This window comes from Leptonychotes weddellii, chromosome 13, assembly GCF_054177405.1.
Source record: "Leptonychotes weddellii isolate Sample4059 chromosome 13, ASM5417740v2, whole genome shotgun sequence".
In the NCBI taxonomy this organism is placed as follows: domain Eukaryota; kingdom Metazoa; phylum Chordata; class Mammalia; order Carnivora; family Phocidae; genus Leptonychotes; species Leptonychotes weddellii.
This window is the reverse complement of record NC_138381.1, coordinates 81,333,391-81,358,654: the sequence shown is the minus strand read 5'-3', so window position 1 is coordinate 81,358,654 and position 25,264 is coordinate 81,333,391. Positions and strand designations below refer to the sequence as shown.

Genomic DNA, 25,264 nt, shown 5'->3' with positions numbered 1-25,264 from the left:
TGCGCGCCCGGCGTGCTGCGGACCGTCCTCGTCCACGTTCGGTTCGCTCTCTGGCGCGAGAGTCCGGCTCTTTGCGGGGGTAAATGATACTTCTAAGGACCGTGAGAGGAGGGTGGAATTCTAGCAGCAGAAAGCAGAGTTGAGCCCACCGAGGAATCTCAGGGCTGACGGGGCCCGTAGGGATGACTGCTTTTTCTTGTTGTGGTTTTACAGCTGACGAGACGGGTCCCAGGAAGGCCCAGCGCTGCTGAGAACACGGGGGGAGGCAGAAGCCAGCTGGGAACGCGGGCCTGTGGACAGCAGGTGCCGCGCTCCCCCGCCCTGGTGGCTGCTGCTTGCTTACCTTCTCTCATCCTCTTGAGAAAGCTTTGGCCGTCTTTGTCTTTTTCTTTTTTTTAAGATCCTATTTGTCAGACAGCGAGAGCACAAGCAGGGGGAGTGGCAGGCAGAGGGAGAAGCAGGCTCCCCGCCGAGCAGGGAGCCCCATTCCGGACTCCATCCCAGGGCCCGGGATCATGACCTGAGCTGAAAGCAGACGCTTAACCGACTGAGCCACCCAGGCGCCCCCTTCGTTGGCATCTTGAGTGAATGGCAGGCGGATTTGTCCAGTTACATAGTCCGCCCTGTAACTGTCGGACACCGAGACTACAGGTTGCCCAGATGCTAAAGCTGAACGATGTGTGTGTCCAGTAGGGCATGGGACTAAGAGATTAGGGTTTGGAGTGTCTTTTTTTTTTTTTTGATTTCCTTTTTAATTTTTAGTTTTCTATTTTGAAATCATTTTAGACATAAAAAATTACAAAAAGAGTATGACGCAGATACACACATGTGAAAAGATGCTCAACGTTTCCAGCCAATAGTGAAATACAAATTAAACCTAAAATGAGATATGACACCCATTAAAATGGCTAAAATAAAAATACCACAAGGTGCTGGTGGAAATGTTGAGAAAACTGGGTCTCTCATTTACTGCTGGTGGAAATAATAAAGGTTCAGCTACTCCAAAATCAGTCTGGCAGTTGCTCAAAAACGTACTGTGCACTGGTTTCCTGGGCATTTATCCTAGAGAAGTGAAACCTTATTTTTACACAAAAACCATGCGTGAATGCTTATAACTAGTTGTAATTGTAGTGTTCAAACACTGGAAGCAACCCAAATGTCTCCCGAGGGCTGAATGGCTAAACGGACTGTGGCACATTCACACCATGGAGTGCTACTCAGGGGTGAGAAGGAAGGAAGTGCTGGTGGGTCTCCAGGGCATTATGCTGAGTGAAAAAAGGCAGTCTGAGAAGGTTTATAATGTATGATTCCATTTATAATAACATTCTTGAAAAATTACAGCAATAGAGAACAAATTAGTGATTGCCAGGGTTTGGGGACAGGGGAGGAGGTTGGGTGTGACTAAGGGGGTGGCAGGAGATCTTTGTTCTGGTGGAACAGTTGAATGGTTGATTATGAGTTTATACGTGTGGTGGACGGTCATGGAATGCCATACAAAGGCAGCAGAGTGATGCAGGCACTTTCCTGATGCGCTGCAGCGTGTAGGATGTCACCAGTGAGGGACACTAGGAACCGTCCATACTATTTTTCAACTTGAGTTTGTAATTTTTTCAAAATATAGTTAGATCCAGTATACCATTCACTTGGATTCCCTAATGTTAGTATCTTACATAATCACTGTAAGTAGGACAAGCCGCAACCTTAGTCTGGGGCCCTTTACAGAAGTTTGCTGACCCCTGTTCTGGCCTCCCCCTCCCCTTGCTTGTAGCTCCCTTCTCTTGGTGAGGAACCTGGCTTTCCTTAGCCACTATCTATCTAGTTATTTGCTGATTCCTAGAGTAGGCGTAAAGTAGCTTCAGAATTGCTGACCTGTAGAGTGCATAGTCACATGCTGTTTTTCGTTTACTAGGTTAGTTCTCTCCCACCCGTTTCTAATTTGTAATGCAGTTGAGCTCATTTGTTCTGGTTTGTATTCCACTTGGGGGGCCTTCCGCCATCTTTTTGTTTATTATTTTTTAGTATGTGAATCACAGACATGTTTCTAAAAGTCAGAACATACGAAGTGATACTCAGGATTGCCCTCGGGACACCTGGGTGGCTCAGTCGGTTAAGCATCAGGTCTTGATCTCAGGGTCCTGGGATCGAGCCCCCACGCCGGGCTCTCTGCTCCCCAGGGAGCCTGCTTCTCCCTCTCCTTCTGCTGCTACCCCTGCTTGTGCTTTCTCTCTGTCAAATAAATAAATTAAAAAAACAAAAGCAAAAATTTGAACCTTAAAAAAAAAAAAAGTGTTGCCCTCCCCTGGGCTGGCCCTCTGTCCATTCTTCGAATCCAGTTTCCACCCTCCACCCCCAACAGGGACCCAAGCTCATTAGTTTCTGCTTTATTCTTCTTTTTGTACACATGACCAAATACTTGTGTATTGTATTACAAATATTAATGTATTAATAAGTGTATTAAAACACATGTTTTTGTTTTTATTCAAATTGACTTTCTAGCAGAGTAATAAGCCTGTGTTACTTGATAACTTAGTAACCAGAACTGACAGTTATGGATAATTTGTCAGTGTCAAACACAGCAGCACAGATTTAACATACAGTAGTTTATCTAATTTACATTGCAGCCTAAGAAGTAGAGCTGTTGTTATGTCCATTTTATAGATGAGGAAACAGGCTTGGCGTTTGCGTGACTTGTCCAAGGTCACACGGTTAGTGCTGTGACTTAATGTAATTGTTCTATTTAGTGCCTGCAAGGACAAAACCCCCTTCAGACTAGCCCGGGATAGAAAGGTAGTAGCTTTAGAGCAAAGACACGGGAATGGTATGAAAACTGGACTTCTGTAGGAATGGATGCAATTCCTCTGTTTATTCAGAGCATCTACCCAACTTGTCCCGACCCCTTGTGTGTGGTTTTTACCTACCCTGTGCCTTTCATACCAGTTTCCTATCACTGGGCCACCTCTGTTGCTCTTATATCCAGGTACAGGGGGAATCTGCTTAGGTACCCTCCCTGGGTAGAATCCTGTGATCAGTAGGCCTCCCCCTTCAAGTTCTTTGGCAGCTTTTTGGGGCTGTGCGGTACATTCATTGTTTAAAAGGCTAATATCCCCTTTGCAAATAAGTAACAGCCATTTTTGAAACCTTGGAGTTGGGTGAGGGGAGGTGGCGTTAAAAGTTAAAAAAAAAAAAAAATACACAGGGGCTCCTGGGAAGCTCAGTCCATTGAGCTCTGGCTCTTGATCTCAGCTCAGATCTTGATTTCAGAGTCACGAGTTCCCTGTATTGATCTCCATGCTGGGCGTGGAGCCTACTTAAAAAAAGTAAATAAAAGAAATACACAGAAATAGGGTAATATAATGAACTCCTTGCTTGTAGTCATCATCCAGCTACAACAGGTATTGATACTTTGTGAATCTTATTTTATCTGTCACTGCTCCTCCTTTTGTTCTCCTGCTAGAGTAATTTTTTTTTAAGATTTATTTATTTTAGAGGGAGAGAGAATCTCAGGCAGACTCCCACTGACCTCAGAGCCTCACGTGGGGCTCAGTCTCACGACCCCAAGATCATGACCTGAGCCGAAATCAAGAGTCAGACACTTAACCAACTGAGCCACCCAGGTGCTCCTAGAATAATTCAAAGTTAATCTTGAATGTTCCATCATTTCATCTGAAAATACCTCTTAAAACTCTCTACTCCTTGGTTTCATTGATACATTACTGTGTGCAATTCTTTCTTCATCCCTTTTAGGAGTTTCTCTTTCTCTCCTATCTTTTAATCCTTTGTGTTTGTTCCTTGTTATACCTGGTGTATTATTGGTATTATAATCACCATCCATGTGCTTATGACTCTCAGATCTGTTACCGACTCTGAACTTAGAATCTTGGACTTGAAAATTGAAATGCCCAGTTGGTGGCAGTAAGGTATTTCTGATGCTACCATGCCTAAGTCTCCATCTATTTCTAGTACTCTCTGTCTCAGGTGGAGTCACTCATAGGCATGTAGACTGGAGATCTGGGTGTTACTCTAGGCTGACTGCAATCCCTCAAACCCCTCCCCATGGCATCTGATCCATCTGTCCTTAAGTTTTTCTAATCTGAGCCCTTGTTTCCAGCCTCATTACCTCAGCACTAGTCTTTTTCCCCCTTATTTCTTACCTTCTTCCCACTTCTTGCTGACCATGCTTACACCTATGATCCATAGGTTTAACTGCTCTTTCTCCAAAGGTATTGACTGAAGCTCTTGCTGTAGCTCAAATCCACTTGTTGGGTAGCTGTGTAACTTGAACAAGTTACTTAGTGTCTCTGTGATCCAGGTTCTTCATCTATCAAGTGGTGGGTGAACAGTAATGATAACCTGCCACACGGAAAAATTGTAGTGCGGGAAAGACCCCCCCAAGATGTTAAACGTTAGCTACTCGTTATTAGTATTAGCAGGATGACTGCCAGAGCTATCTTTGTGGCTTCTCTGGCTAAATCTTTGCATAATTTCCCTTTATTTATGGAATAAAGTTCAAATATATCTGTAGGATATATTTCTGGAGTTGGAATTTTGATGGATATTGTTCACTTGCCTTCCTTGGGTTTGTTCCACATTACACTCTAGCAACAAATGAGCATGCCTGTTTCCCCAGTGTGCTTACCTTCCTAGAATGTTAGTGTGATCGTATCACGTAATAGTACCAGGTTCTAACATTCTTATCCAGATGAACCAGAAATTGCTTATTTTAATTTTGTTTAGATTATTATCAATTTGGAAACCAAAAACTTCAGAAAGTTCTCATAGAGGGCTTATAGACTACAAAAAATATGGAGAAACACTGGATTGAAATGAAACTGAAGCCAGTTTTTTTGCTACTGTTGTGTGGTTTTTTTTGTTTTGTTCTGCTTTTTAATAAGAAAAGATGTACTTATAACCATCAAATTGATTTTTGTTGTCTTGGGCCTAGGTGAAATGACAATGGATGCCATCTTGGCGCGACTGAAACTCCTGAATCCCGATGACCTTAGAGAAGAAATTGTGAAAGCCGGATTGAAATGTGGACCCATTACATCAACCACAAGGTTCATTTTTGAGAAAAAATTGGCTCAGGCTTTATTAGAGCATGGAAGAACACTGCCTTCACATCCTCCTGGCCTCGACACCTCAGGTGCCACTACTCTAAGCCAAGATGCACAAAGGATTTTGAAGTCTGCTGTAGGGAGCCAGGTTGAGCAGGTCGGCTTGTCTGAAGACAGAGATTTTGGCTATAGCATGGGCTTGAATCCTCCAGAGGAAGATGTCGTGACATCTAAGACCTGCTCCATGACCTTCAGTGCCGCCACTGGGGTCAATGGCCACAAAGCTGTAGCGAGGGCGCCTACGGAGCCGCCTCTGTACTACGGGGTGTGCCCGGCGTACGAGGACACCCCAGCGAGAAATGGTAATGTAACAAGCACCTGGTGTTTCTTTTTTTTTAAGACTTTATTTATTTATTTGTCAGAGATAGAGAGACAGAGAGATCACAGGCAGGGGGAGCAGGCAGAGGGAGAAGCAGGCTTCCTGCTAAGCAGGGAGTCTGATGCGGGGCTCCATCCCAGGACCCTGGGATCATGACCTGAGCCAAAGGCAGACGCTTAATGACTGAGCCACCCAGGAGCCCCGCACCTGGTGTTTCTTACACAGGTGGTTTGTGGACAGCAAGGGGGGGTGATTTTGAAAATCTCAAATCACAGAGAAGAAAAGAATTTAATCACCGTAATTTCACCACCCCAGGTGAACCATTGTTAACATTTTTATGTAGAACTCTGCTGAATTATTTGTAAATGTGTATGTGAATTTTTAAAAATGAAGAACATTGGATTCTGTGAGACATGCTTCACCTTATAAATAGTTTTTGGCTAGCTTCCATTTGCTGATTAATTATTTCCCTCTTTTTTTTTTTATTCAATAGAATCTGAACACCTTTTATGTTAATATAAATGGCTAATGCAGCTATAAGTAGTTTTCAGCATCAAAGAATTGCCATTTTTTTAAAAAAAGATTTTATTTATTTGAGAGAGAGAGAGTGAATGAGCGAGCTTGTGCGAGTGAGCGTGAGTGGGGGGAGGGACAGAGGGAAGGGGAGAAGCAGGCTGTCCTTTGACAGGGAGCGGGGCCACATCTCAGGACCCTGGGATCATGACCTGAGTTGAGGTCAGACGCTGAACCGACTGAGCCCCCCAGGTGCCCTGACGAATTCCAATTTTAAACAAGACTGAAGTAGATTTAGCACTGGAAAGAGTTAAATAAAAGCCTGATGTTGAATGTCAGAAATTATAGACTATCATTATTGTGATATCATTTGTGGTGGTACCCCAAAATAGATTTGTTAGACATATTATGTACCATGAGTAGAATGGAATATTATTCAGCCATAACAAATTTTTTTTTTTTTTTTAAGATTTTATTTATTTATTCATGAGAGACAGAGAGAGAGAGAGAGGCAGAGGGAGAAGCAGGCTCCCAAGGAGCAGAGAGCCCGATGTGGGACTCGATCCCAGGACCCTGGGATCATGACCTGAGCCGAAGGCAGACGCTTAACCATCTGAGCCACCCAGGCGCCCAGCCATAACATTTTTTTAAAGAAGTATTAGTGACACTGGAAATGGTCATGATGCAATTTCTGTTTATTTTTAATCTTTATTATAAAAGTTGCTTTTTGTAAAAAAATTCATATAAGATTATATGTTATATTTATATATATTACATATGCAGTACATAAAGTAAAAGTGAAATTTCTTTCCTCCTCCCCACCCAAATCTTACTCAAATTAACCACCTTATAACTGCTTTTGTGTGTCATTCCTGACCCTCCTATATTTTATTTATATATATATATGAATTCATATTGTATTTATTTGTAATATATTTTCATTTAAATTTAACATAGATCTACATATAAAAATGTACCTTATTGGGGCGCCTGGGTGGCTCAGTTGGTTAAGCGACTGCTTTCGGCTCAGGTCATGATCCTGGAGTCCCGGGATCGAGTCCCGCATCGGGCTCCCTGCTCAGCAGGGAGTCTGCTTCTCCCTCTCCCGCTCCCCCCTCTTGTGCTCTCTCTCTCTCTCTCACTCTCTCTCTAAAATAAATAAATAAAAATTAAAAAAAAAAATGTACCTTATTTTTATTTTCATAAAAATGGTAAGTAGAGGGGCGCCTGGGTGGCTCAGTCGGTTAAGCATTGGGCTCCCTGCTCAGCGGGGATCTGCTTCTCCCTCTCCCTCTGCTTCTCCCCGCTGCGCGTGCATTCTCTCACTCTCTCTAGCTCTCTCAAATAAATAAATAAAATCTTAAAAAAAAAAAAAAAGCTAAGTAGAAGTGTTGGGTCAAAAGGTATGTATTTTTAAAACTTTGAAGGCCACTGCCCTCCAAAAGGCATTGGCATTCACTGTGTTTGAGTGATTTTTCCAGTCTCTACAGTACTGAACTCAACGTTTTAAATCTATAAAAAGGGAAGGCAGGTGTCTTGTTTCTGCTCTGTCAACCACACTGCATGTTATTGAACTTCTCTTTTACATCTTTTGAATAAGGGAAACCTCTATCTTGTTGTAGGTGGATTACTTTTTTTATGTTGTTATAGTTTATTTGTATTAATTGGATGTATCTTTTGGTCATATCTGTTGACCATTTTTTTGGGCGACGGACATTATTATTCTGTTACGTTAGTTAAAAATTTTTTTCTCCACTTAAAAATTTTTTTTTCTCCCCATCTGTCATTTGTGTTTTATGTATTTATGAGAGTCTCATATGAATTCAATTATGATAGTTCTCCTACAGAACTTTAATATTTTTATGTAATTGGAACTTTCTTTTCCTTAATGTATTCTTGGTTTCTTGGCATGCTTAGAAAGGCATTCCCCACCCAAAATTATGTTTAAAAATCTCTTACATTCTTTGCTAATATAGTCGTAATTTTTAACTTGCTTTTATTATTATTTTTATTTAGAGCATTAATCCAAGAATTTTATTTTTCAGTATGAAATAGTATCCTTAAATAAAAAGTTACACATGTATACAAAATACATATTTTTATATCCATGCCCATACATATGATCAAGCTTATTGTGTTCTTTTGACTAGCTAAGGCCCTTTTTCTTCAAGATTAAAAATCTGAAATATTGGGGCACCTGGTTGTCTCAGTCAGTGGAGTGTGCAACTCTTGATCTTGGGGTTGTGAGTTTGAGTCCCATGTTGGGTGTAGAGCTTACTTAAAAATAAAATGTTTAGGTGGCTCCTGGGTGGCTCAGTCGTTAAGCGTCTGCCTTCGGCTCAGGTCATGATCCCAGAGTCCTGGGATCGAGCCCCACATCGGGCTCCCTGCTCTGCGGGAAGCCTGCTTCTCCCTCTCCCACTCCCCCTGCTTGTGTTCTCTCTCTCGCTGTGTATCTCTCTCTGTCAAATAAATAAAAAAAAATCTTTAAAAATAAAAAAATAAAATGTTTAACAGGTGCCTGGGTGGCTCAGTGGGTTAAGTGTCTGCCTTCGGCTCAGGTCATGATACTGAGGTTCTGGGATTAAGCCCCGCATTGGGCTCCCTCCTCAGCGGGGAGCCTGCTTATCCCTCTGCCTGCCGCTCCCCCTGCGTGTCAGGGGTCCAAGCCTTGTGCTCTCTGTCAAATAATAAAATCTTAAAAAAAAAAAAGAAGATTAAAAAAAGCAAAGGTAGACACTTAACCCACTGAGCCACCCAGGCGCCCCTAAAAAAAAATTTTTTTTTAAGAAAAAAATCTGAAATACTAATATGAGAGAAAAATCAGACAACTGGGTAACAGTTGTTTATTATGAAACCCATGTCTTCAGGTGTGAACTAAGTGACAGTGACTCCGGTTACTCCTGTCTAATTTTCCTGTTACTTTTCCCATGCAGAAAGGATTCATGTTTATGAAGATAGAAAGGAAGCATTACAAGCTGTCAAAATGATCAAAGGATCTCGATTTAAAGCTTTTTCAAGTAGAGAAGATGCTGAGAAATTTGCTAGAGGAGTTTGTGATTATTTCCCTTCTCCAAGCAAAGCCTCTTCACCACTTTCTCCTGTGAAAATAGCACCGTTCTTTAGCAGCGGTGGACTGAAAGGTAAATGATGTGGTGGCTCACTTCTTGGTGTTACTGTCAGGTGGGCCCCAGGTGTTTTGTGCTCTCTTCCACATGTATTGTAATTGGTTTTCTCCTTTGAGAGAAGTCTGGTTTGCTAGGAAGTAGAGAGCTAAGGCCCAGGCCGTGGAGAATGGGCCAGTTACCTGGTCTGGGAATGACCCTGAGGAGAAAGGCCGCGGGGCACTGAGTGGGCCAGGCATCTCCTCCAGGCCCTGAAGCTGACAAGGCCAAGGGAAAACAGAAGGGCCACGTTTGGCCCTTTTGTTATGCTCCTTTTGTTTCCCTCTCTCCTTGCTGCCCATGGGATTCAGGGGCTTTGTTAGATGCTGAGCCTTGTCTACTTCCCACCTGAATGAAGCTACACCTGCTTCTAGGACTGTGCCACAAGCTTTGACCCAGACAGTCCTGCAAAAGTTGAGCTCACCTGCAGGACCTGTCCAGTCAGAGATCTGACCATACCCACTCTGGCTCCAAACCAGGGTCTTGAGAGAGGCTTTTTCAGTCAGCACTGTGCAGAAGCCCAGCAGCCTCTAACTTCCGCCCAGCCTCCATCATGTCCCTTCCAGGAGCTCACAGTTGTCCTGTGTCCCAGGCGGGCTGGGACTCCCAGGGAAGGCACCTTCTCCTTATGGACATAAGGCCTTCAGGCAAAAGCCCTTTCCTCTCTCTCCTTACTTGGCCTTACACAGGTGCTTCTTAGAGGGGAACCAGAGTGATTTTGGATAGTTTGCAGTTTATGAAAATACTCCTCTAGAGATTGCTTTCAGACGTTCTCAGGGGGTTGTAATTAAACGACAACACTTTGACTCACTCTGCCTTTATGGGAATGCGCTGTGTGCTTGGAGGTCCTTGTGCAGACGCTGCTGGTGTGCCCTTATCCCTCCTCACAAAGCCTTTGGCAGGAGAGTCCGGTCAGGTCCTTTTGTTCTTGGGCTCATGCCGTAGTCATGCTGGTGCTGTGCTGTTGGCTGGGACACATGCCCTTCTGCCGTTCGTGCTAATTGATTCTTACTTGTTACTCCCAACTAGGCTAGAAGCTTCTGTGGGAGAGATTTTTGTTGCCCTCAATGTAGCACACAGTGGGTGATGAGAGAATGTTTGTGAAGTTAAATGTTCTTAAATTCTGTCTCTTAATGACAGATGGTTTGTACTCCTCTGAGTCAGAAACTATAAACAGAGAACGGGCAAACAGTTATAAAACCCCCCGTACTCAGGATCTCACTGCCAAACTTCGAAAAGCTGTGGAGAAGGGAGAAGAAGACATTTTTTCTGATCTCACCTGGAGTAACCCCCGGTATCTGATTGGTTCAGGGGACAATCCAACCATCGTGCAGGTAAGCCTGCTTCTAGGATTATTAGCATCAAAAGACTGGTTGACAAAAATGAAGCTCAGAATCTACAGTTTTCTTTCAGGAAGGATGTAGGTACAACGTTATGCATGTTGCTGCCAAAGAGAACCAAGCTTCGATCTGCCAGCTGACTCTGGAGACCCTGGAAAACCCTGAGTTTATGCGGCTCATGTACCCAGACGATGACCTGAACATGCTGCAGCAGCGCATTTGTTACATCGTGGACCTGTATCTGAACACTCCTGACAAAGCGGTAAGTGTGCCTTAGGAGAAGTCATAGCCAGTTTCAAAACAAGATTTGTGTCTTTCATGTGTGAGTATTTACTGCATCCCACTGCATGTAGAGAGGAGATGGCATATTCATTGAGCTCAGCCAGCTTAGAGAGGGATGGATGACAAGATCCATTCACACACAAGAGTTCTGCCCCACCAGGCAGGGTATACCTGAGTCTCAGCTGTGTGCAAGGACAGGTCCCTCCTGGCCTTTTTCCAAAGTGGCCTGAGCTGGGCTTTGATGGGAGGATGAGCCAATGTCAAAACCTACAGAGAGAAGAAAGTAAAGGGGTTTTGGTGCCTTTTATTCTAGGATTCTATGTATTATATATTTTTTTCTCACTTAATATAGGAATATTTCCTGTGGAGTTAAAAATTTCAAAGGGTTGGTTTTTAATGGTGCATAGGCTTACGTAAGAATTCTTTTTTTTTTTTTTTTTTAAGGTTTTATTTATTTGACAGAGAGAGACACAGTGAGAGAGGGAACACAAATGGGGGGAGTGGGGAGAGGGAGAAGCAGGCTTCCCGCCAAGCAGGGAGCCCAATGTGGGGCTCGATCCCAGGACCCTGGGACCATGACCTGAGCCAAAGGCAGACGCTTAACGACTGAGCCACCCAGGCACCCTTACGTAAGAATTCTTAAAACAGAAGAATTTTACATATTTATATAAGGCAGAACCCAGTGATAGTTTAGAGCCAAGAGTTGTAAGCTCTGAGCAAACCTAGGAGTTTGAAAAATTGTAGTTGGCAGGAGAGGGAGTAACAGAAGCATGTTGGAGTGGCGCGTGACTTACTATTTCATGACATGTGTCAAATGTGACACATTGAATTCCAGAACTGCAAAGCAGGATAACTTTTATTTATTTATTTATTTTTAAAGATTTTATTTATTTATTTATTTGACAGAGAGAGAGAGACAGCAAGAGAGGAAACACGAGCAGGGGGAGTGGGAGAGGGAGAAGCAGGCTTCCCGCGGAGCAGGGAGCCCGATGCGGGGCTTGATCCCAGGACCCTGGGATCATGACCTGAGCCAAAGGCAGACGCTTAACAACTGAGCCACTCAGGTGCCCTGCAAGGATAACTTTTAAATTAACAAGAGAGAAAAGGGGGAGTAAAGATAAATTTGGCCAAGCTAGCACAATTATAGAAGGAAGTAAAAGAGAAAACAATGATTATATTAAAGTAATAGTAAGTGTAAAATAAGAAGGAGCAAAATCAGAGTTATGTCCGTTAAAACTAAGGGTGAACATACTCAATAAGGAAGGATTCCTGACTTGATTAGTACAATCAGGAAGTGTGACTTGAAAAACATAACAGAAGTGTGTGCCCTACAGAAAATACACAGTTTTTCTTAATGTCTATGCAGTATTCACAGAAAATGTGCATATGCATGTCCACAGGGAACACTTAATACATTCTTGAAATTAGATGTTATAGGCCATCTTTGACCATAACTCACTAAGAGTAGGAATCAGTTAAATTGTTGGCCACAAATTTGGACTATTGAGAAAGCACAGGGCACAAGAGAGATCAGCACGGTGAGAAGCAGGGCTGGGCCAGCCAGCAGTGTCCGAAGAACCCAGAGCCTGCTCTCTTATGCAGGAACAGCAGTTGCCGGCAGGAATGAGGAGAGAGGTTGCGGCCAAATTTGCAGATTTTGAAGCAGGTTAGAGATGGACGTTATGAGGTGTGAAGAAGAGGAGTGGCCAGAAGGAAGCAAGGGTGCTGAGGTCCCCTTGTGGTTGGATGCTCTGAATGAGTGAAAACAGTGACCCCTGATCTGCAGTGACCATCATCCTCCCACCTCTGCAGGCCTGACGGGAGATCAGGCTCTTCTTAGAGCTTGGGCCACAGAGCTGGATGGAGTTGTCTCAGGTAGAACATGAATCAAAGTCCGAATTCAGAGAATGCACTAGAGCAGATCCAGCAAAGGACAGCCTGTTTTTGTAAATAAAGCTTTATTGGAACACAACACTGCTCATTCTAAATGTTCACTTTCTGGCCCTCGGTTGAGAACGTTTGCCAACCTGGACAAAAGGGCAAGATGCAGTTAGGGGATGCTACTGTAGGCAAACACCCAGACTTTTCTAGGTTCATGTGGGAGTTACATGAAATAGAGCGTGTGGAGCAGGGGATGGGTGGTGCCTTGAAGTTGCTTGCTCACACAAGATCATTTGGGTCACCTAGTGAGTGCAGGAAGCAAGGCCCATGAGGAGTCTTGGTAGTCTGGGCGAGAAACTAAGGGGATGGCAGTGTGGCATATGGAGGGCAGGGATGACCTGCCAGGGACTTCAGAGCTGGGATCTGCCATCCTTGGTGATCATAGGTGGACTGCATGGCCATGTGTCTAGCTCTGGTAGATGTGAGTGGGTTCTGTTCTGGATGTGCTACATTGGAGCTTGTGGTCATTCAAGTGAGGATACCCAGAGGAGGTTTACTCTATAACTCTTGGGCTCAAGGATGCTGTTACCCTAAAGTCCGCTGATCTTTAGGCCTTAGTTGAAGGTATCTGGGATTGGGGCTACTAAGGGCAAGTCAGAGCATTGACAAGCATCCTGGGGTCAGGAGTAGAGTTTCATTTACTAGGTATTAGCCACTAGAGAGAATTTTCTTTGGGTACAGACCAAGTTCATAGACTTTGTTTTATTCTGGGTGTTGCCTCCATCTGTTTATTTCACCTTTTTTTTTTTTTAATTAAAGATTTTATTTATTTATTTTGACAGAGCAAGCGAGAGATAGCGAGAGAGGGAACACAAGCAGGAGGAGTGGGAGAGGGAGAAGCAGGCCTCCCACTGAGCAGGGAGCCTGATGTGGGGCTCGATCCCAGGACCCTGGGACCATGACCTGAGCTGAAAGCAGACGCTTAACGACTGAGCCACCCAAGTGCCCCTCATCTTTTGTTTTAAAGATTATATTTATTTATTTAGAGACAGAGCACAAGCAGGGGGAAGGGCAGAGAGAGAGGGAGAGAGAATCTCAAGCAGACTGTGTGCTGAGCGCAGAGTCTGACGCCAACTCAATCTCACAACCCTGAGATCGTGATCTGAACCGAAATTAAGAGGCACTTAACCGACTGAGCCACCCAGGTGCCCCTGTTTATTTCACCTTTTGAGCATTGATTATATAACATTGTACTGGGCCCTGAAATGTTAAAGCTGCTGCTGTTTACTGAGCAGGTATTTTGCCCTAGCTCATTTATAAGCTATCCCTAGGCCTGGGCACCCATGCACTGGGCAACAGTAATGGGTGCTGGGCTGGCCTCAAGCCCTGGCTTAAAGTGGGTATGTGCTAACATGCCATTTATTTCTTAGTTATAATAACAGTGTCTTTTTTTTTTTTTTTAAAGATTTTATTTATTTATTTGAGAGAGAGAATGAGATAGAGCATGAGAGGGGGGAGGGTCAGAGGGAGAAGCAGACTCCCTGCTGAGCAGGGAGCCCGATGTGGGACTCGATCCCGGGACTCCAGGATCATGACCTGAGCTGAAGGCAGTCGCTTAACCAACTGAGCCACCCAGGCGCCCAATAACAGTGTCTTTTTATGGTCTTTTAATTTTGAGGGTTTTTGTTCTGCTAAATATGTATTTTTATCTTAAAGCAAACTTATGAAACAAACATAAATAAGAAATATTCTTTCTCTGAACCTTTCTCAGGGCTATGACACACCGTTGCACTTTGCTTGTAAGTTTGGGAATGCAGATGTGGTCAACGTGCTTTCTTCACACCCTTTGATTGTAAAAAATCCAAGGAATAAATATGATAAAACTCCTGAAGATGTAAGTATCTATTAAAATGCTGTTACTGTAGTGTTAGACATGAAAATATGTGAAATTATAGTCTTGATCATAGTTATTATGAAGTCACAGTACTGACTGTGTGAACGTGTTTGCCTTATGGGCACACCTTAGAACCATGATTACTGAGTAAGATGCACCATAAAGAAGACGCATCTGTAGAATCAGGAGGGAATGAACTGCCCATGTTTGCTGATTTTATTTTCCTGAAACTGGTGATCATTTGTTCTCAACAGCTCGCGGGTTTTTTGTTTTTTTTTTTAAAGATTTTATTTATTTGAGAGAGAGAGAGACAGCGAGAGAGGGAACACAAGCAGGGGGAGTGGGAGAGGGAGAAGCAGGCTTCCCGCTGAGCAGGGAGCCCGACGCGGGGCTCGATCCCAGGACGCTGGGATCATGACCTGAGCCGAAGGCAGACGCTTAATGACTGAGCCACCCAGGCGCCCCGAGCTCGCAGTTTTTTTAATCAAGTTCTCTGTGCATACCTTAGTTGACCAGGGAACCAGAGAATGGAGGAGGTGATGGTGATGGTGAGGATGGTGGTAGTGATGAGGATGATGGTGCTGAAAGCAGCTGACATGTGCTTAGCTCATTATGTACCAGGCGCTGTCCTAAGCCCCTCCCAGGTATTCTCACCTGACCCATACAAGTCTTGTCAGGATTGATATTGGCAGTTAAGCACAATGTGTCTTAGAGAGCGCAGAGGTATATCTGTGCCTGTGAGGTGGGAGGGAGATGGACCAGACAAGAACTAAGATGGGTGATTTGTCCCATGCATTGGAGCTGTTGGCTTGCTGACCTGCACCAGCCAGCCCTTTGAAATGGAGTCTGTAAGGATTTTAACCCGGTAGAGAATGCCACCTTTGTAGTTGGTATGGCTATGTAAATAGTGCTCATTTTCTTTTTTTAAGATTTTTTATTTATTTATTTATTTATTTGAGACAGAGAGAATGAAAAAGAGAGAGCACATGAGAGGGGGGAGGGTCAGAGGGAGAAGCAGACTCCCTGCCGAGCAGGGAGCCCGATGCGGGACTCGATCCCGGGACTCCAGGATCATGACCTGAGCCGAAGGCAGTCGCTTGACCAGCTGAGCCACCCAGGCGCCCTAGTGCTCATTTTCTATAGAAAGTTTAGAGTACACATAAGCAAAAAGAGATAAAATTCACCGTTCTGCATCTCAGAAATTACCGTTATTTTTCATGTGTCTGACTCAACTTCTTGTGTGCATTGGTATGTATATTTTTTCAGTATAAAATGGTATTTGGTAACCAGTATTCTTAAAACATTTGCTATTCCTCACAATCAGGTACACATTTAAAAAAAATAGTTACACCACTTAGAGGGTACAGGATAGTTGGTTTCTCTCGCAGGCTGGCAGGAGATGGTAATTTTGTGGCTCCTTCCTTATTTGAAGGTTACTGGTTTTTTTATTCTAGCAAAAATGTTCTTGTCACTACAGTTCTCTAAGGAAGAAAGGTATCTCCTGTAGTAGCAAGAATAAAACACTGTGTTGCATGCTAAATAGGAATTCTGTTTTAATCCAGCCAAATGACAGCAACAGACAGGCCCCCAGGCATTGGAGCTCATGGAGCTGAAAATTACAAGTGTGTCTGCCTGTCTCTGCCCTGACTGATACTGCCTTTCTTTGCAAGAAAACTAGAATGTGTAGTTTAGCACAAAGAAAGACAATAAAATTCACCCACAGAGTTTGTCCTTCTTGTTCTGACCCCTTCAGCTTTTACAAAACATTTTGGAAGAAAGACTGTACTGTTTTGATTGTGGGCTTTAGGAAATTTTCAGCATTAGGACATTATCCTTGCTTAGTTAATCTTAAAATTTGGTTTTATAAAATTGTTTTAATGATAAAATGTGACAAATTAAGGTATCGACTGTTCACATGCTGTGTTTTTTAATAAAAATAGGTCATTTGTGAAAGAAGCAGAAATAAGTCTGTGGAACTGAAGGAGCGGATTAGAGAGTACTTAAAGGGTAAGGTGGGGCCTGGTGCTTGGAGTGTGAGGACCACCAGTGGGAAGGCCCTGGACTGCCCGAGCCTGGCCTTACACCGCGGGATCAAGCTCACCTCTCAGGGTGACAGCCCTTTTCAGGGTGATCTGCTGCTGCCTGAACCCCCAGCCCACATGCCAGTTGTCATATAAATCCTCCTTTGAAGCCTTGAACTTTTCTGGGAGACGGCAAGTTGTCTGTCATTTGACTGTTGCTCATGGCATCACCCCATAATCTCTGGGTATCACACGTGGCAGGTCCCTCTGGTCCCTGCTCCCCGAGCACAGCCTGCACGTTGGCAGAGTGGAGGTGGGAGGAGCTCTTTGGTCTGGCGGTTGCTTGGCTTATCAGTAGCTCCCTGTCAGCCCTCCCATGTGCCCCTTCTGCACCACGGCCTGTCTCTCCTTTAACAATTCTCAGGCTCCTGCTTAGGCTAATCTTGTTCACACGGGTCCTGCCTCTCAGTCTTTTTAGCACATGGGGTGAAGAGGGGTGTTTGCTGCTCTCCTTCCTTCCTTCCTCCCTTCCTTCCTCCCTCTCTCCCTCCCTCCCTCCCTCCCTTCCTTCCTTCCTTCCTCCTTCCATTTTTCCAGTGGAGGGAGAATGTAGGGCTAGTTAAAGGAGTCTGGCAAAAACTGGCCTCTCACCCAGAACCTCTGGCTCCAGAGCTTCTGCAGCCTTGTCCTCACTGGATCGCTTGCAGAGCGTCTGGTGTTTCCCGGGCTGTTTACCAGATGCCTGACACAGCCACTGAGGTGAGCACCCGCCCAAGCAGATGCCTTACCCGGGTGTCTCCTTCTCCCAGGCCACTACTACGTGCCACTCTTGAGAGCCGAGGACACATCCTCTCCAGTGATTGGGGAGTTGTGGTCTTCAGACCAGACGACCGAGACCTCTCACGTTGGCCATGGTGGAGGCGGCCCCAGAGACCCTGTTCTGACCTTGCGAGCCTTTGCAGGGCCCCTGAGCCCATCCAAGGTGAGCTACTATAAAAGCTTCTGGAAGCAGCTCCTGGCTGTCCGCACCGGAAGTGCTGGGTATTCCAGCTCTTGCTTTGTGTTTGGTCTTGAGGCCACGCCTCGTGGAATCCCAGTGAGCTGGGACGAGGTTTGAGGAGTCTGCTGTCGTAACCTGTTCCTCACTGGCGAGCCAGGGTGCATGTGGTGGTGAGCCCACACTTCAGAGAAGTGAAGTTCACCTGGGCTAACCCGCCATCATCACCTGGTTCTTCTGTCCGTATCAGTGGCCCTTCTCGTGGCACATGCCAGTCTAGCTGGGCTGTCCAGTCCCATATTCCTGGATGGGTATCGTCACTAGGAACTTCACTGTGCAAACTGTGAAGTTCACCTTCTGGGCTGAGGTATTTCATACACGGTGTGTCATCTTTCTTGTTAAAGATTTTAAAGGGGTGCCTGGATGGTTTGGTTGGTGGAGTGTGTGACTCTTGATCTTGAGGTTGTGAGTTCGAGCCCCACGTTGCGTGTGGAAATCACTGAAAGATAAAATCTTAAAAAAAAAAAAACAAAAACCTCAAATACCTAACATGAGACCTACTGTCTTAACAAAATTTAAAAATAATAATTATTTTATTTTGGGCGCCTGGGTGGCTCAGTCGTTAAGTGTCTGCCTTTGGCTCAGGTCATGATCTCAGGGTCCTGGGATCGAGCCCCACATCGGGTTCCCTGCTCCGCGGGAAGCCTGCTTCTCCCTCTCCCACTCCCCCTGCTTGTGTTCCTGCTCTCGTTATCTCTCTCTCTGTCAAATAAATAAATGAAATCTTTAAAAAAAAATTTATTTTTTATTTATTTATTTTTTTAAAGATTTTATTTATTCATTTGAAATAGATACAGAGAGAGAGCGAGAGCATGAGCAGGGGAGAGGCAGAGGGCAAGGGAGAAGCAGGCTCCCCGCCGAGTCAGGAGCCAGACGTGGGGCTCGATCCCGGGACCCTGGGATCATGACCTGAGCTGAAGGCAGATGCTTAACCATCTGAGCCACCCAGGCGCCCCCCCAAAATTTTATTTTTTAAAGATTTTTTATTTGAGAGAGCAGGGGGAGGGGTAGAGGGAGAGGGAGAATCTCAAGCAGACTCCCCACTGAACGAGGGGCCTCACACAGGCCTCGATCCCACAACCCCGAGACCGTAACCTGAGCCAAAACCAAGAGTCAGATGCTTAACCAACTGCGCCACCCAGGAACCCCAATGGTAATAATTTTAAATAAATAGTTATTTGCAGTTACAGAAGTGTCTCCAAAAACAGGTGTTACCAGTTAGAGTTAGATTCGGTTGCATAAAACAGAACTCCAATATGAGTGACTTTTCCTCTTGTGTGATGGGAAAGTGACTCGAGGCCCTCAGTGTGGCAGCTCTGAGCCTCACAGCCCAGCCTGGGCCACTGGAAGGGAGCAGGGCTGCTCCCGTATGGAGGCTTGCCAGAGCCCCTTTGTGCCGCCCTCATAATGTGGCCCTGAGATCTGTCCAGCTACCACCCAGGAGGGCATGATGCCCGGGTGTGTGAGGAGGAGGAGGGATGCTGGGAGGCACTCAGCTGCTCTGTGATGCTGGTGTCCCTGTGACTTGGGTGCACAGCGCAGCTCAGTACGTTTTCTCCTCAGGCAGAAGATTTTCGCAGGCTCTGGAAAACGCCGCCTCGAGAGAAAGCAGGCTTCTTTCACAATGTCAGGAAGACGGATCCAGAAAGAGGCATCGAGAGGGTGGGAAGGTACTGGCTGGCTTAGTATGAAGGGACAGGAGCTGAGTGGCAATGTCGTTTTGTACACTGCATGCCTCTATGTTGGTTGAGGACAGAAACCAGTTACAGCTGCAAAATAATCGTTCCTGGGAGGTGTTTATGGGGTTGGGGTAGGGCGATGGGAAGCCTCTTCACTGAGGTCTGATTCCTGCGAACAGTGCACACACTGTGTAGCAAAGATGTCCGCCATCGCGGTCCCTCTCCAGGCAGAGACTAGCAAGACGTGTCCAGGGTGTGGCAGCGTTCTGTTTGATGGGCCATACGGTGGGTGTCTCCCTGGCGGTAAAGCAGGAAATAAAACAAAAGAGGTGGGTGTGGCTAGAAGCTACTAGTAAAAAGTCCCTGAAAGGTGTTTTTCCCATAGTGAAGAATCTAAATTACATTGTGATCAAATAAAGCTACTTTGAATTGTTTTAGAACTTTTTCTCAAAATGTGGTTTGAGAAATACAGTTTCAGGTTTACAGCGTGAACTTGATAAGGACTTCAGAGTTTTATGGCCTGAGCAAAACCAGAATCCTCTCCAACCTTACACAGTTGTTTTAAGGAAACAAGAAGGCTGGTCTTTAGCTTGTGGTGCCAGTGGGGTGGTCGAGGCCCCCTTCTTCTGCCACGACTTTAGTGCGTTCCGTGTGGTGGTCCATGACAGAAACCCTGCTTAGTCTTGCCCTGCTTGAGAGAACACAAAGTACTATTTTAGCCCTAAATTTAAAAATAAAAATTGTAACTAAGATTACAGGTATTGTTTGGCACTTCCAGCATAAAGTGGCTGTTTTCTGTGTAGTCAGTTCTGTGAGTTTGGTTTTTTACACCTCGTTTCCAACTGATGGATTGTACTTACTCTTGCAGGGAGCTGGCTCATGAGCTGGGGTATCCCTGGGTCGAATACTGGGACTTTCTGGGCTGTTTTGTTGATCTGTCTTCCCAGGAAGGTCTGCAAAAACTAGAAGAATATCTCACTCACCAGGAAGCAGGCAAAAAGGCCCAACAGGACTCAGGAGAAAATGAGGCCTATCATCAGGAGAGCCCCTCTGCCCTTGGTAAGGACACGCAGACGTCTGTAGGTTCTTGGGACTTGGACCCTGTCCTGTGTCTGCGGACCAAGAGGTGGGTCCATGTGAAGAGCAAGCACCTGCTGCTTCTGTCGGCTGCTCATGTTCTCAGCCCACTGGTGTCCTCGCAAGTTAGATGGGAGGTACCAGCCACTGTCACGTCCCACGCGTGCCTACCCTTGACCTTGGCTTCCTCCTCATTTTCCTGCCTTTGAAGCTGGGGCACTGGAGGCTGTTGTTTCTGGGTGCAGGGTCCTGCTTGGTTTTTCCCAAGGGCAGCGCAGGCATCTTTCTGGGAGTCTTAGGAGGTGGATCTGAAGGAGAGGGCGGTTACTGGTCCTGGGGATTTGCAGCTGTACCGCGTGATCCCTTGCGGACTGTGTCACCCAGTCCTCTGAAGAGCTGCTCTCTCTCTCCCTTGTAGGCCGTGCTCGGAAGTGCAGCAATTCCATCTCTGTGAGGGCATTTCTGGATGAAGACGATGACTTGAGCTTGGAGGAGATTAAAAATCGACAGAACACGGCTCGAAACAACACCCAGCCCACAGTTAGCGCTTTTGGGGACTCGAAGTGTGACATCCTTCCCTTGGAGCAGGAGACCAACCTTATAGAAGCCTCCACCCTGACCAGTCCCCACAGCAGCAAGAATGGGTTCTGTAGCCCCCTGAGCGGCAGCAGGACCCTGGGCAGGAAGAGGCCAGAGGCCCCCGGCACAGGGGAAGCTCTCATCTCACCGGTCTCAGGCTTAATGGTCAAGTTCGATAAACTGAATTTGCAAGGTCTAGAAAGTAATTTTTCTAAGACACCAAGTAAAAATATGAAAACTAGAGACAAGAGCTTGACGTCAAGAGTGGATGCAGTCGAGAGTGACTTGTTAGAGCCGCCTGCTGCTGACACGCTTAGAAACAACCAAACCAGGACAGAAAGCGAAATGTCAGCCAAAATGGCTAAGATACGTCTGGGTCCCGACACTCCTGTGCATGAGGCTCAGCAGAACTGTGGTTCCGTGTCCTCAGAGCCCTCAGGGATCTCCGCTACGAAGGAGCCTGTCCAGAGGCTCTTCCTTTTTGGGTATGGTGGGCTGTGTGCACATGCGGGAGGCCGTGGGAGTGGGCGTGAGCTCACGTAGCACCGTCCCAGGTTCTTTGAACCCATTCTCTAGCCTCAGCCTGGTTGGACGAGCTTTTCTGGCTCCCATCTCTTTCATGAGATTGTAGTTCTTGGTGCTCTGTTGCGATCTTCCAAGTTGGTGGGAGACGTGTTCTCCTTTCCAGCTTAGCCTCACGTCTTGCTCTCTCCCTGGGGAAGTATCCTCCGCAGAACAGCTGGAACTGTACCAAGAACGCAGTGTGTTTTAGAAAGAAAGACCATCCTGGGGTAATCTTAGCCTCCCTGGGGACGGGCTTTCTGGGTCAGCCTTCTGGTCAGTGACCCTGGAGGTGGAGACACTCAGTACTGGGTCCACCACTCCCCCTGTGGGACAGTGTGTCCTGTCTGCCACTGTGGCCTCTGTCCCTCCATAGCCCGCACCGCGGCCCCGACAGCTGGTGACAGAGACGGACGCTTGCCCTTCTGCTCCTGTGCTGGGCCCTTGAGTAGTGGTGTTGGAAGTCTTTTTAGTCACGAGCGTTCCTGCTTTTTCTTTCCTTTTTTCTGCCTTACAGAGAGGAGCCGTCAAAACTGGATCGAGATGTTTTGGCAGCTCTGGAGTGTGCAGACGTGGACCCTCAGCAGTACCCAGCCGTCCACAGATGGAAGAGTGCCATCCTGTGCTACTCCCCCTCTGACAGACAGAGGTCAGTGGGCCTGCGGGGTAACCTGTCTCACTCCGGGCTTGTGGGTAGCTGGCTTCCGGATGGTCCGGTTGTGATTCACACGTTTTCATGAAGTGGTTCATCTGGAACACTGGTTAGCCAGGCTGACACGCAGCTCCTGCCGTGGCCGCGGCCGGCGGCACCCTGCACAGGCAGGGGGTGTGCAGTTGGGTGGAAAGCAGAGGGGTGCTGCTGACAAGGTGGGGGTGCAGGATGGAAGCAGCCGGGAACCCTGGGCAGGGCCACACGGGACTCGTGTGCAAAATCGTAGCTTCTCCGAACCTTCAGGGCTCGTGGTTCTGAGGTCCGCAGCCCCTCTTCTGGAGCCAGGTAGTCCCCCAGGGCTTGGGTGCAGGGCCTGAATCACTGTCAGTGCTGATAGACCTTTCTTGGTTTCCTCAGTTGGCCAAGTCCTGCGCTGAAAGGGAAGCTGGAGTCTCAGCAGCTGGATCTTGGTTGTCCCCACAGCTGCAGCCCGGGGAGAAGCCCCGGGAAGCCCGGGCCCGCACCCCACTCCCCGGGCCTGGGCAGCCCTGGGCGCTATAGCCCCGCAAATGGGAGCCACCTCCGCAGAATGGCGCGCCTGGCCCAGCTCACAGCCTTGTAGAGCTGGGGCAAGCTGCTGGGCGTCTCATTGTCTTCTTTGTTTTTAAAGGAAGAAGGGTCATGTGTTTATTGCTAGAATTTACCAAAAAGAATAGATTCTGATTAATTTATTAGTCCTCATTTTGAGAGTAAAAGATTTTTAGAAAATGCAGATGTTTTGTATAAAATTTAGTTTTCTGGTGTTTTGGGAGAAGTTGATGGAAGCAAATCCAGTTACAAACTTTCTGAAAATTGTCAGTGTGTAACGATGTGGACTTAAGTTCGCCATTCCCAAGCGTCAGACACCATTCCCATTGTGTGTGCACCAGAAACCCAGGTGAATGCTGGAGCTGGGCTGCCCGTAGCTGCACTCGCTTCAACTCCGTTCTTAACAACAAAGATGAATTTAGTGCCATCTTCCTTTTCTGGGAAGGGTCTCTGACTTTAGTTCCTGATGGAAAATCTTTGTTTTGCCAGTCGGTCCCAGTGGGTTCGACCAGTTGATAAGGTGGATGTCAGAGTAAACAAACCTGGAAATGACTTACGCTTGCAAGTTTGGGTCATTACAAACATTTAAACTAGTGTCCAGAAGATAAAACTAGCTTTTGTCTGGGGAATAAATCCTCTGGTCCATGGGAGTCCTGGGAATGGTCCCAGCCTTTGACAGACCAGCAGCCCTAAGGAACCTGCACTTCTTGTTCCTTCGTTTAGTTGCCGGGGTAGTGCCAATAAAATGATCTTTAAGTTCTCCGGTTTTGAGATTTACTGCATATTTCTAAATTCACTTCCTTTGGATTTCCTTTATAAAAGAATGTTGTGTTTTAGTACAGAAACTAGAGATTTATCTTTTGAGTCCTGGTCAGTTACCTTACTGCATTTATTTTAGCTTCCTCTTGGCCATGACCTTCTGGGCGGGCTCTGCCTGGAGCATGGGGGTCACCTTAGAACCACTGCCACGATTGATACCCAAAACTACACACCTGAGTTGAGGGCTGACTTCTCTCCGGTGCTCCGTGAACATTTCCAGTGTTTGATCCAAAATGAAAAGCTCTACCAGTTTTTGCTAAATTCAGTGCCTTTTGTAAATCATTTTTTATTTTCCTGAAACTTGCTTTTTGCGAATATACAGTGATACTAAGTAGGCGTGAGATTTTTGTTGTTGTTTATAAAAATTCTGAATTGGAACTTGTGTTAAAAAAAAAACATTTCTTTCATGTGCTAAGAAGAGACAGGTCAGGAATATTGGAATCAAGATTTAGATTTTAAAATTTAAAAGGTGGTTACCCAGGGTGTTTTTACTTGTGTAACGATCTAGATGTAACACAGAAAAATACAATCTATTCTAAAAGTGGCATTTATAAAAGGCATCTTTGTTCTCAAAAGAAATTAGAGTACAGATAGTACGTTCACTGTTTTCTGTAAAATCCTGTTCCGTATGTTGTTGTAAATATTCAGATGGAAATTAAAAGTGTTTCTGTCCAAATTTTGCAGACTGTGGTTCTTGTATTCTGAAGGTTAGGTTATCTTTGCCTGTTTCTCCATTTGTTTATATAAGGTGGCCCTGGCCCCAGTGAATGCATTATCATGTGTCTTAAGGTGATTTTGCATTCTTTTTTAAGCTACTTCATGAAATAAATTATTATTAAAACCATGTGGTGGTAATTCTAAGCTTTCAGAAAGACTGCTCTTGTGGGCGCCTAGGCAAAATGCCGTTTTTAGTAAAATCTTTAGTGTTGTAATGAAACAGTATGTTAATCTGATCGTGGTGAATTTGCTGTTTTTTTAGCCCTTTTCATTCCTAACATGGTTGTGAAAAACTTGAACTTTCAGTTAAGCTGGCACCAAATTTCGTAATTGCCCTTGGAAATGAGAAACCTTTCTTGTGATGTTATACAACGGCGTGTGACTTCTTCAGTTCAAGAGAGGTGATGGGGACCCCTCTGCCACAGTGGGGGGGGGTGCTGTGGCTCCAGCCACAAGGCACACGGGAAAGCCCTCCAGTCCTTGCCTGGGGACAGCCACGGTGTTGTAGGATGAGTGCCCACCCCGTGGGGCAAGTGTTCGTTTGCAGCTGTCTTGGCGGTCTCCCCAGTGGGAGCTGAACCTGGTCCCTGTATGCAGAGGGCAGGGAGAGGCCGAAGAAAGGGCCAGGCCACCCCAGCTTGGGAGGTGGCAGGTTTAATAAGCAGAAGAACTTAACATACGAGGCTCGTCTTGGGTGGCAAGATGAATGGATCCCTGCATCCACACTCCCAATCTGAAGAGTTTATATAGAAGCCCTACCTGGCTCAGCCCCACCTCACCATCTCAAGGCCATGTCCTTGGAGCAGCCTCTGGGGGGCCAGACAGGTGAGCAGAATCCACGTCCAAGGATGGGAGGCTGTGACGAGCTCACGGGTCAACTGGCAGTCACATCTTTCTGGACCTTCCTCCTGAACAGCAGGACCACAGACAAATCGTCTTGAATAATTCTGGGACGTTTGCAGCAACATTCACAGCTTGGCAGTCTGTGGGATTACGGCCTTGACAGG

The 25,264-nt window shown here is 45.9% G+C and overlaps 1 protein-coding gene across 2 annotated transcripts in view; it reads left to right on the top strand.

The window, feature by feature from the left end:
• ANKLE2 (ankyrin repeat and LEM domain containing 2) overlaps nucleotides 1-24,216 on the top strand; it is a 25,085-nt gene extending 869 nt beyond the window's left edge. Inside the window, exons 1-13 of one of the 2 annotated variants that reach the window (XM_081802467.1) lie at nucleotides 833-1,031; nucleotides 4,943-5,416; nucleotides 8,883-9,089; nucleotides 10,251-10,444; nucleotides 10,524-10,712; nucleotides 14,385-14,507; nucleotides 16,448-16,514; nucleotides 17,338-17,510; nucleotides 19,149-19,255; nucleotides 20,133-20,323; nucleotides 20,760-21,405; nucleotides 21,999-22,130; nucleotides 22,551-24,216. In XM_081802467.1, coding sequence (XP_081658593.1) covers nucleotides 4,948-5,416; nucleotides 8,883-9,089; nucleotides 10,251-10,444; nucleotides 10,524-10,712; nucleotides 14,385-14,507; nucleotides 16,448-16,514; nucleotides 17,338-17,510; nucleotides 19,149-19,255; nucleotides 20,133-20,323; nucleotides 20,760-21,405; nucleotides 21,999-22,130; nucleotides 22,551-22,755 — 2,703 coding nt within the window. In that variant the 5' untranslated portion in view covers nucleotides 833-1,031; nucleotides 4,943-4,947 and the 3' untranslated portion in view covers nucleotides 22,756-24,216. Of the gene's footprint in view, nucleotides 1-832; nucleotides 1,032-4,942; nucleotides 5,417-8,882; nucleotides 9,090-10,250; nucleotides 10,445-10,523; nucleotides 10,713-14,384; nucleotides 14,508-16,447; nucleotides 16,515-17,337; nucleotides 17,511-19,148; nucleotides 19,256-20,132; nucleotides 20,324-20,759; nucleotides 21,406-21,998; nucleotides 22,131-22,550 lie in introns of those variants that run through there. The other variant, XM_081802466.1, reaches the window with a different exon arrangement.
• Nucleotides 24,217-25,264: the final 1,048 nt, after the last annotated feature.